General features: G+C 37.6%; 1 protein-coding gene across 1 annotated transcript in view; it reads right to left on the bottom strand.

Annotated features, from left to right (window-relative positions):
• Window positions 1-9,869, bottom strand: part of LOC140233696 (E3 ubiquitin-protein ligase MIB1-like) — a 346,055-nt gene extending 336,186 nt beyond the window's left edge. Inside the window, exons 1-6 of the mRNA XM_072313796.1 lie at window positions 9,565-9,869; window positions 7,757-7,928; window positions 6,702-6,936; window positions 3,913-3,979; window positions 2,047-2,180; window positions 432-508 (exon numbers count right to left, since the gene is read on the bottom strand). Of these exons, the coding sequence (XP_072169897.1) occupies window positions 432-508; window positions 2,047-2,180; window positions 3,913-3,979; window positions 6,702-6,936; window positions 7,757-7,928; window positions 9,565-9,802 (923 nt within the window). The 5' untranslated portion in view covers window positions 9,803-9,869. The remainder of the gene's footprint in view (window positions 1-431; window positions 509-2,046; window positions 2,181-3,912; window positions 3,980-6,701; window positions 6,937-7,756; window positions 7,929-9,564) is intronic.
• Between the last annotated feature and the right edge of the window lie 2,320 nt (window positions 9,870-12,189).

The following is a 12,189-nucleotide window of genomic DNA, read 5'->3' as shown; positions in this document are numbered from 1 at the left end:
TAGACAGAGAATCAGATAACTGATTAGAGTTATGTGAACAAAAAATATGATGCATAAATGGTAAAACTTTACATCTGCTTTCAAAAATATAACACTATACTAGTATTCTACATTCTTTACTTACATAAAATAAATGTAAATATCTCTTTGAATGCAAATATATGAATGGCTTACTGATAAAGAATGTGCAATTTCATTAAAATGTTCTCTCTCAATCCATGTTCTCATTCTAAGTTTGAGTACATGTTGCATAATCAGTACGTGTATACCATTCCTTTGCATGCAAACTTCATTGCCTAACACTGGGTTGCATGAGTGGTGTTCCAAAAACAGTGTTTTAAAAAAAAAAATGGGTATGAGAATTGAACTACTGCAGGTCTCTATATGACACACGCTTTTCTTCATGAGATCATTCAGAGTTCATTCATTACCTGTTTCCACTTGGGTAGGACACCACCACATCATGGTCTTCGTCTATCCCTACGACTGTACCGGTCGTCCCAAGGGTCTACAAAAACAAAGAAAGAGATCAATAACTTTCTTTGGATATTCCACAGTGCATCATAACCACTGATCTCGGAGTATCTGGATATCTCATAGGCAAATCGCTTTGAAGACGCCGTGCTGCCATTTTGCCATGCACATCGCCCTTACACTTGTGTACGGAGCTCACAACATCACATGATTTTAGTGACAGTCTCTGCTGTAAAATGTGTGCAAATTCTCACTGATTGTTGACAGTAAGATGGCAGCGCTGCAGCTTCACTTGTTTGTACAGCATGAATGGGCCAATGAGATATCCAGATAAGTCCTAAAGAGATCAGTAATAACTAGAAAAGCAGAGAGAGAGTGCAGACCTCTGCCAAGCCGTGCATACTGAAAGTACGCTTGCTGAAAATCACCAAATTTCCCAATGATAAAGAAGCCTTTGTTTACTTCATCAGCTTCCTGCATGCTGTGCGGTGCCTCAAGCAGAGCACACACTTTAGTACGCATCTTTATATGCAAACCTCAGGTAAGTGCAGCTTGAACTCCCTAGTTCACTGACCCTATTTGCCAAAATATTTAAAAAATCCCTCAAAATTGCATAAAAATTAATGGATCACTACCAAAATTTAATTATCTGTTCCTTGAGCCATTATCGACTTTTCCTGCAAGTTTCATCCAAATCCCTCCACAATTTTTTGAGTTATTCCGCACATAGACAAACCAACAGTGACCCCCCCCCCCCAAAAAAAAAAAAAAATAATAATAATGATAATAATGATAACCTCCTTGGCAGAGGTAATAACTTGTGGTATTTGCATAAATTGAGAAACACAGAATGCTGCTCGGTTGTACAAGTTTGTTTATCATGTAATGTGATAGACAGTCAACAGCAACACTCCAACTTTCACCTGGAGACTGAAACAAGAAAGTATATTTACTTCCTTCATTCCTATGTAACCAAATTGGAGCACTTAAAAAAATATGTCAGATAGAACATCATACCAATATCTTTGTTTGACTGATTGTTATTCTATCTCAAACATTCTCTCTTGCGAGTACACCTGTACAAACTTCATCTTTACAATACTGCTCTCCAGTAAATAGTGAAGAACACATGTTCATTTTCCATTTCCTACAGCAGGTAATGTAAATGTAATGTAAACAGCTTTCTCTACTGAAAATTCTCCAACAAAATTTTGAGGCAAGTAATACTATACTATTACCTCAACACCTATGATTAACACATTGAGGATGGGCTGATTTTGCTATAACACACATTTCCCATTGACACCTGCCTGAGTATATGCAGGACTAGTCTTCAACGGGTTAAAAGATTAAAAATGATAAAAATATTTATATCATTAACAGTACGATACATAAGGGCTTGCATAATGCTTGGACCGACTTGATTTTACAATATCAGTTAGGCAAACCATCAGTCCTTTCAGACAATAAAAAATCTCTGGTAATCATCTTCATGAATCATGGTTATAATCCTGATTTCACAAGTGATATTTTTCTACTGTCTGAAATGGGAGCATTAGTCACCAGTCATACCTCAAACATGCCGTCGGTCCAGCCCCCATGGCCATGCTGCAGGGACTGGACTATCTCTAGGTCCAGGTCCACGTTGACTTGGTCACCCAGGGAGTACAGACCATGGACACCGCGGCTACCAGGTCCCTGCTCACCTGTTCATGGAGTCAGAAGATAAATTTGTCACAAGTATCTTACGAAAAACTTGACACTCACTGGCTCAATTAACTTACTGACAATGATTGCCCCACAAACTGAAAGAAAAGCAACAAGGAAAAGTAGAAATTACGCGGTGCGTAATATATGTCCCCGCCGGAAGTAGCATTTTGTAGCATAATGTACAATACAGGTCAAAAATCAAGGTCAAAGGTCAAAGAAGTCAAAGGTCAAAATTCTGTGTAGAAGTTTTAAAGCCCTCACCTAGTGCCATCACATAAAGCAAACGGAATCGAAATCGGGTTAGAAATGGCGAAGGAGTAGCATTTTGTAGCAAAATGTACAATATAGGTCAAAGGTCAAGGTCAAAGAAATTCTGTGTAGAAGTTTCAAAGCTCCCATGTGGTGCTATCATATAAAGCAAACAGAATCAAAATTGGCTCATAAATGACAGAGAAGTAGCAAATTGAACATTTTGATCACACATGGACGCACACACAGACAGACGGACGCACGGACGCACGGACGCACGGACGCACGGACACACACACGTACGGAGCCCGTTTCATAGTCCCCTGCTCGAACTCGTTCGGCGGGGACAAACAATTGTATGCTCAGTAGCATGATAAATTTTACAGTGGAGACTCAAGATTTTCACCATATTAGCTACAGCTTGGTCACTACATGTATAACTACAATCCAATAGTTTAAACAAACAAAAACAACACAAGTTATGAAAATGTACAATCTGCAGACGGGAAGACATGGTGGGATAAAAGCCTCATTAATACACAGGTTATCTCCCTTCACCCCCTGTAATTTTACGTGTCTATTTTTAATTTCTTTTTTTTTTTTACTTTTAAAGGACAAGTCCACCTTCATATACATATGAATTGAGTGAATGCAACAATATTAGTAGAACACATCGTGAAAGTTTGGGGAGAATCCGACAATCCGTTCAGAAGTTATGAATTTTTAAAGCATCTGCGCAATCACTGCTGAATGAGGAGACTACTACAGTGTATGATGTCACATGCGTACAACGGTATAAGGAAAATAAAAAGAGAATTTCACAAACCTTTGTTTTTTTTAATAAAGTGCACATTCCTTCGACTTGTTACTGACGTATGTTAAGGGAAATATTATTCCCCTTGCCTTCTGAAAGAGAGAAGTCGGGTGTTCTTTTGTTATGCGAGAAAAATGAAAATATGTTGAATTTTCTTTATACTTTCTTTATATCGTTGTACTCATGTGACATCACAAGCTATAGTAGTCTCCTCATCTAGCCGTGACTGAACAGAAACTTAAAAAATGCATAACTTTTGAACGGATTGTCCGATTTTCCTTAAACTTTCAGCGATGTGCTCTACTAATATTGCTGCATTCACTCAACCCACATGTCTATGAAGGTGAACTTGTCCTTTAAGAACAAGGAAGTTTATTATAACCACAGATATTTATGTCATTCTGAAGGATGTTGGCATGCTTTTCCTTGTCTGATTACAAAACATAAATAATCAACTCACTGTCATTGGGCACACATCACTCTACAGCTTTAAAAAGAACTGAATTCCGATTTGGGTTGGTTTGAATGGCTCGATGCCAGTCCCGTATTAGTGGAACCCAGCTATAGTGGGAACTAAGTTATTGTCTCCAAAATCATCCATATTTATATCAGGAAGATCCAAATAATGTACACTGCTCACATGCTTCCAACTCATTCTCACTTACCTAAATTTGGCAGATGGTCTCTGTAGAAATACCCTCCTTTGGCATCACTCACAACTTTAAGGTCACTCTGTAACAACAACAAAAAAAACAAAAAACAAAATGAAATCAATATGAGCCAAAATCAACTCTTTTACTGCAGTATGAACAGAAAATGTTTTGAAGGTGATAAAAACATGACACTGAATGAGTTGTTTATTTTGTCCGGAGCCCATTTGGTTCACATATGTGTATTTTTCCAATACTGCAGAGATTTAAGGTGATTAAGTTTGATTAGCCCTATTTCAAAAATTAAACATAATTAAGACTTAAAACTTTCAGGATATGTAGCCCACATATATGAGAGACAGTGGAGATAAAATCATATGAAACCTTACATTTTTCATGTATATTTTAAACAATATGCCTTAAAAATTGGCCATTTTTGGACACCAAATTTGTGACATGATTAGTACCCCTAAGATCAAATGCATCACACTCAACTAAATTATATATTTCTATAAGTGTTTTTGACTGATCTTATTCCAGAACATGCCTATTTGGAATGACATGTAAAGAAAATCCTGTTAATAAACCTTTTTCATTCCTAAAATGCCATTATAAACAGTGCGTAACGCGTGTTACGCTTGGTGTCCACGCGACAACCGTTACACAGAGATCCTAGAAAAGGTTGATCGGAATTCTGAAAATCAAGGCATTTTTGCTGTTTTAATGAGCTCAATGGGGGATGAAAAATATGTGACTTTTGTTCCAAAATATTTACATCTTTATGTCAAAATTAACAATGGTAAATCAACAATTTTTTGGTGTCCAATGTAACCACCGTTACACATGAAGATTTGATCTTTTATTTTGTACATTTCCAATACTATTTACTGGCCTTTCTGATTTTTCTGAGTTCCTTTCCAGGATAGGTATCCAAAAGAAAAGAATATAAATTATATAAAATATTTGGGAAGAAACTATTTGCCTCTTTCTCTTTCGTGTCCAATCGCGACGCGCGTTGCGACACGCGTTATGCATATTTGGAAAATGCCTAAATAAGTACAAACAGTAAAATTCTGCACTGTTATCACAATACATTAGTTACATTATTAACAAATCAAGTTCATAAATATTTTGTGATCAACAATATGTGTTTAAAATTATTTTCAATATTCTATGTAACGGATGTTACATAGGACACCAAGCATTTTCAATGGATTTCCCTATAGGAATGTACACAAAATAACATTTTTCTGATTTAATTTTTTACAGAGCTTTTTTGTGCACTATCTCTCTGTACAACCCTGAATATCAAGAAGTCACTATTCATTAAAATGAAGCTTATTTTGAGGTCATTCTAGTGGAATTTAATTTGTAGTACAATGTCACACTTTTGGTTGCAGTATTGTAAAACTACACATATAGAATGCAATGGGTTAAATCATCAAAATCATTTGTAATTTCACTGTGAGTACAGAAAGATACCATATTTCAAGGCTTGTTTTGATTAATTTGGTTATGATGGGTGTAATCACTTCCCAAGATTTTGTAGCAAGCTACATATAGTTGCAATACTGAAATGGATCATGTTGTGTGTGACTTGCATGTCTCAAAAAGATGGATTCTGATTCTGATTCAAATGACCGATGTTGTTATCAACTTTGTCACAAGCAATAAACAAAAACACTGTTCATCATTCTACTAAATGCACCACAAGCATGATGATGCTTGCTTCAAAGGAAACTGAAAGTCAAATCATAGTGTTCCACGTGAGGCTTGATTTTGATGTGCTGTACAAAACAACACGGGGGACAACCATAATCAAAATTAATCTAACTGAAAAAAAAAAAATCAACAAGTGGCTCATCGGGTTTGGTAGTTTCCTAGCGAATCTGCTGATCAATAATATCTGGAAATGTGCACATTTAGCCATATTGGCCAAAATGTTGAAATTTTCTCTTTAATCCAATTTGTAACCATTAAACAGCTTTAAAACGATGGTATAATATTGAGGTGAGGTTTAGGTGAGGATTCAGCTTTTAACTTTTTGCAAAATACTTGGAAACCACTTTGTGAAATGCAAAAGGACATACAAATCTAAGAGAAATTCAAAGTTTATGTGATGAAAATCGGTTTTAAAATGGGTGAGATATCAACAACAAAAAAGTAAATCAAAGCAATCTCAATAAAAGGTGGGTCCCACCTTTTATTAGGAAAGCTTTAATTTAGATATTTCAGTCATTTCAAACCCAATTTTCATCAAATGAACATTGAATTCGTCTTAGAATTGTATGCTCTTTCATTAGTTAATAAGAGGTTTTGAATTACTCAAAAAAGCCATCATCTAGAAGCAGTGGAAACCTGAAGCCCCATCCAAACGATACTGTACCATCCCTTTACAGATTTATTGCGCACTGAGCTTGTAAAGCATCTCATTGCTAAATACAATGTAAAGCCTGTTGCACACTACATGATCAGACCAGTCGTACGATCTTAAGACCGGAAGTGTGACGTCACCAGCCTTGCCGCTTTCCAGTCGTGTGACTGGGTCCTAGTGCCAGTCGCGGAGATTTGACTTGTCAAATATTCGCAGCCAATCACGATACAGCATAATGCAAGCACACGCAGTGGGCACTGCGTGCACTTCTTTACTCTTCAGTATGATGTGTACTGAAGCCAGAACGGCCGCAAGCCTAGCTGTGCAGTCAGGTTGCATAGTGTGCATTACCAGGTCGCACAACCTGGTCTCGTGGTCGGAAGGTCGTACGACCTCAGGTCATGTAGTGTGCGGAGGGCTTTAGTCATACCATGCCCTCGTAGCCGACACGGTAGAGGTTCTTGGCGCCATTGTCCCAAATGACGTAGGCCGCGCTGCGAGGACTGGTGGCGCTCCAGTCCTGGACCTCAGTCACCTTCCCACGACGGGACATCCCTCCATCCTGGTCCTCCCACTCCCAGTCCACGCCCCGCACCACACGGGAACCGGGGAAGATCCCCCGGGCCATGATCTTCTTGCTCTTACGGCGGGGCTCCAGAAGAACTCTACAGAAACAGTGTGAGTGAACAATATATCAATGCAGCATGGCAGCAGAGAGGTATAATGTGCTTGCATTCAACACTGAACCCTCAATGTGCCCATGATTTTAGCCAGAACTTACTCAACATACTGTATTTAACTAGCATTCAGGTAATTTTTCCAAAAGCTTGATGAAGGTGGCTTCTTACAGAGGACACATTCTATCAGCTACTGATGCTTATAGTACTGTTAAATTGGACTATACAGTGCACTTGACCACAATATTAGTTTCTCATAGACAAACCTACTCTGACATAAAAATCTCATTCATCAAGAATTAGTTCCAGGACGTTTGCGCAGACTAGGGAACAATGCACAATGAGGGCTGCAGAACGAAGTGTCAGATTTAAATGTCGTTTAATCACTTGTAATTATTTGGCCTCAGCTTCTTCAGATCAGAAAAATAGCATCAACACCTCATCACTGTTTCAAATCAAATTTGCTACCTGGTTATTTACTTTAACACTGTTTTATATTTGATCTTCATCTAAATATCTGTCTATGGTGGCTGTAAAAAGAAAAAAAACAGTCCCCCTCATAACATACTGTGCTGTAGAATCAAAAAGCTTCTTGTGTATTGTGATTATCCATAGATCTATAAACGGCCACTCCTGTACAATAATTGTCTTGCAATGCAAAGACAGACATGGCTGTGGTGTGCACATTACTACCTCCAAGTCACTACTCTTCAGCAAAATGGTTGATAGCATTCAAGTGCACCATTTCAGAGTCAAACATATTTCTTTTGCCTGAGCCCATCTTTCCTTTTTTGAACTTGAAACCTACCTCTCACTGTTTGGCGTGTTGATGCGATAGAAACGGTGACGCAGGTGGTGTTTGTCGCCATGGTAACAGACCGAACAGAGGTCATAGTTGGGGCATTCGGCACACTTCCATCGCATGCCATAGATGGGTTGCATACGGCAGGTGTCGCACATGGTACCATCATGTTTGATTCCTGTTATGAAGCAATGCATTGAAACACACAATATGATACGGCTGTTCTCCGATCACAACAGCTTTTCTTCTTTCCATATCTTGAATTCTCAGATACATACATGATGCATGGAGTAGATCTCTCCTTGAACTACAGCATGCAAAATACTCTCCCTCACTGCATTACTGTAAAAGTGGAAATACACATGTACGGTATTCATGCATTTTGCATGACACGAATCTAGTGTAGAAATTAAAACATACCAATTTTCTGTTTGTTGTAATCTAATTCTATTTTACATTTGATTCTGTGAAATTAAAAACAAGCAAAATCCATCTTGCCTGACTGAGGAAGAATTTCTCAGGCAAATTTCCACTCTGACCATATACATGTATCATACTCTACGATTGTAGGACTCACAAGCATAACATACATAATGTACAAAGCAATATCCTTATAATACTCACAGCAGTATAAGTGCAACATCGTATGGTGTTTTGGGTTTGTTTGTTGTTGTTGTTTTGTTTTGTTTTGTTTTGTTTTGTTTTTTGTTTGTTTTTTTGTTTTTTTACCCCCACCTTAGTATCAGAACTCTATACACCATGTATTCTAAAGGGTTACAGCTGTATAACCCTTCAACTAATGGCAGTAACAAGTGAGATACTGTAAGAAGCATGATGATAAAATAGTTGATTGTAGTTGCTCACCAGGAAGAAGAACAAGAGATAAATCTTTGCCATCAAAATGAAGAAAGGGAAATTCCCTCCCCATCTAGCCAGGTCTGTCGCTTTCACACTGGACTTCATCAATAGACAATGATGTCACAATTCACACTCTTCTGGCTGCTTCATGCTTGTTTTGTTTCATTTAATTAAAGGTCCTGTTTACCTTTGGGAGCAGTGATTTCAAAAATGTTCAAGATATCACATTTGATGCATATGTGTAGCTCTGTTGAGTGTAGTACTGTTGGGTCACAAAACATCCTACCATATAAAATGTTTGCAATAAAGCCTAAAATATAAGGAGATATCAGTGCAGTGTTTTTCTCAATAAACCGTACCTGTAGACGGTTTAGTCTGGAAACATTCTTATTAGATCTATAACTACATGTATTGTTCACATTTTGTGTATTTAACAACACTTCACATCAATTATACGGATTCAAATTTTTACAGTGGTTGTTTCTATCCCTGACTCACATTTAAAAACTATTTTAAAGCACTAATGCTGGGTTTTTGTTTCATCTGCAAATGGTAAATTATGGCTTTAAGATGTTACATAAAATGACATAAAAACAACAAAAGACAAATGTCAAACACCATGCATAACTCATATATTCTACGTGAACTATATTTCACATAGAACTTCTAGGTTATCTACACGCTGCATTGTATTGGTGTGAGGCACGCATTTGTGGGTAAATACCGATAAGGTTCAGGCATTGCCTCTACAAAGATTAACGTTAATGTTAGTATTTCTACGTTACTCGAGTCTCAACCAAAGTCAAACTAGCCAAATAAAATGATGAATTTATGACTTGTAACAAAATTTCACAATCATTTTGAAAGCTGATTCACAGCTTCCGACTCAGATCAAGAGCTACATATAAAGGTTTCGATAAAATGGCAGCCGCAAAAAGAAGAACAGTGACATTTACCAGTCGGTGCACTGTCTAGGATCCTCAGATCGTAGGCCCCAGCGCAGCGGTAGTTCGCCGCCGTACCGTTGTCCCACACTACCACCACCTCTTCCGGCGACTCGAAGGACCGTACCGTACCGACGTGCCCCTCTCCACCGTCTTGTTTACCCCATTTCCAGTCAAGTCCACGGGTAACTCGGGCCCCAACTCCCTCCATCATGTTGATGCGGATATTCCTGTTTCCTCTCGACTCCATTTTTGCGACCAGTTCCACGATTCGTGGAACCGAATCAAGCAGAAATGAGCGATTTTCGGAAACGCTTCGCGCACTGGTCGCGAAAGTTTGCGATATTTCCAAATTTGTATTGGTCTCGCGCGGAAGTGATAGAGTTGGAATATGCGTTCATTCGCGACATACATCAAAAAACCAATCTGAGGGCGACCCGTGTTGCATGCCTACTCCATCCACAAAGCTCTCGGAGACGGGTAGCCCACCACGGACGACCGTGGGACTCGTCCACGATGCAGCTGCTGTGCAGCCGCAGTGACAGGTGCTTCACTCAGAGACCAAAAGCAAATGTCACTGACGATAATTATCTATGAAAATTGATGTATGTGCTACGCTAAATCAGGGTTTTATGTCTGCCATGGATGTAAACATCACGGAAAAAATAATAATAATATAAACCAACCATGCAAAAGCCAAGACATGATATAGGACTTCCTACAATGTCCTATATCTCTTATGATGTTATGTCATAATATATATGTCTTATGTGTGATTATTGTGATAATAGTCTAATGACAACGTGTTTCTTCTGACGCCATGGTAGTTGAAAGTTGAAAGTGGAAAAAAGACTTTCAGAGGTTTTTTTTTTTTTAATGTTGCATAATATGATGTAGCAAGAGTGCATGAGTAGTTTTTGCAATTGGGAAGGGTAACCCCTAAACCTGATGTAAAATCATTAAAATCTGTGCATTCTTAACTCTCCGATGACAGTGCATATCAATGTCCCACTTCACCCCAAAATTTTACCAGATACAAAATATAAAAAAAAAAATATTATATATATATATATAATATATATATATATATATATATATATATATATATATATATATATATATATATATATATATATAAAAGACGGGCACGAGATTAACACATGGTGAAAAAGAGATCACTATTATACAGAACAATCGAAAAGTTTCAACTCTTTAAAAAGTCCGCGAACTTTCAATTTGTTATCGAGGTAGACCCTAGTAATCATAATATCAAACTTCCGTACATTTCTTTTTCGTCATAAAGTTATAGAATGTTAGCAATAAATCTGTATTATGTTCAGTCAGACTTCATTGTAAAGAGTGAAACCAAATGAACATTAAGGAGACATTTTCTCAAGAAAGGATAACACTATTATATATATATTGGAATTTTGCGCAAGATACGGAACTCAAAATTTTGAGCATGTTTGCAAGAAATAGCAAATATCCAACAAACGCAAATTAGACAATATTCTTTTGCCATCACTTTGCAACTTTCCCACGAGTGCTTTGCATGCACATACAGACAAACACAAAAATACAAACATTTTATAAGGCCTATATATATTTTTATGTATGGTTTACGTTTTTGGTCTGTATGATTTATAAACTGCAAAGTTAGTGTGCTTGAATTTCCAAAGAAAGTCGTCGTTGTATAAGTTATAACAAGACTGGAATTAAAATTTATGAGAAAGGACATAGTTTCTTATATTGATTTCATATAATTAAATAAAAAAGGGGTCTTTTAGTGAAGATTTGTGTAAATTTCAACTGGAAGCCTGTGAGGTAACGTCATCATCATCTCGCGGCCAATTTGAATATTAAAGGTTTGCGACGGATGTCATTGATTCATGATCTTTACAGTGTCGGTCCTTTTTTTTTTCTTCATCAAACCCGATTTTGATAAAACATAGGGCCTATGCAATTCTTCAAATTTACGAATTCTTTTGTCGAGTTGCTTTCTATTGCATGCACTGATTAATACATTGCCTTCATCGACGTAAACATAAGAACCGATTATTGAGTGTTTTAGTAAAGGTTCGAAACTAGTGAGTATGTATACATGCGCATGATTTTTATCATGCACGGCTACTATAAATGGGCTTTAAAATCTCTGCAATCTGACTGGTCAATTGTCATGCATTGATTTTTACTGATCCACACTGAGCCATGCGTCCGGTAAAGTCCGAATGCATATGGCTCAAGACTTAGACTTGTATAGACAAGTGTAGTAGGTGTAGGGCCTACCGGACGCATGATAGGGAAAAAGGTTGGATTTCATGAATTTACGGGCCCATTTTATACCACAAATGATGCACAGGCCTATTTCGTGGATCATTGAGAATAATTGGATGCTGTCGTTTAACTTTGGAGCAGTCTAAAACCCACTCGCTGCGCTCATGGGTTTAAACAGGTCCAAAGTTAAACTCGCGCATCCAATATTCTCACCGATCCACTCTGTCCTGCATGTGCATCATTTGTAGACTAAAACATCTCAAGATCGGTGCTTGTTGACGTCGATGAAAAGCACTTTTATCAATCTGAGTTGCAATAAAAGCAACTACACAAGAATCAATACATTTCAACATGCTGTACACG

Source organism: Diadema setosum, chromosome 10 (genome assembly GCF_964275005.1).
Source record: "Diadema setosum chromosome 10, eeDiaSeto1, whole genome shotgun sequence".
NCBI lineage: Eukaryota > Metazoa > Echinodermata > Echinoidea > Diadematoida > Diadematidae > Diadema > Diadema setosum.
Note: the sequence above shows the minus strand (reverse complement) of the source record. Positions and strands in the feature narration are given on the sequence as shown.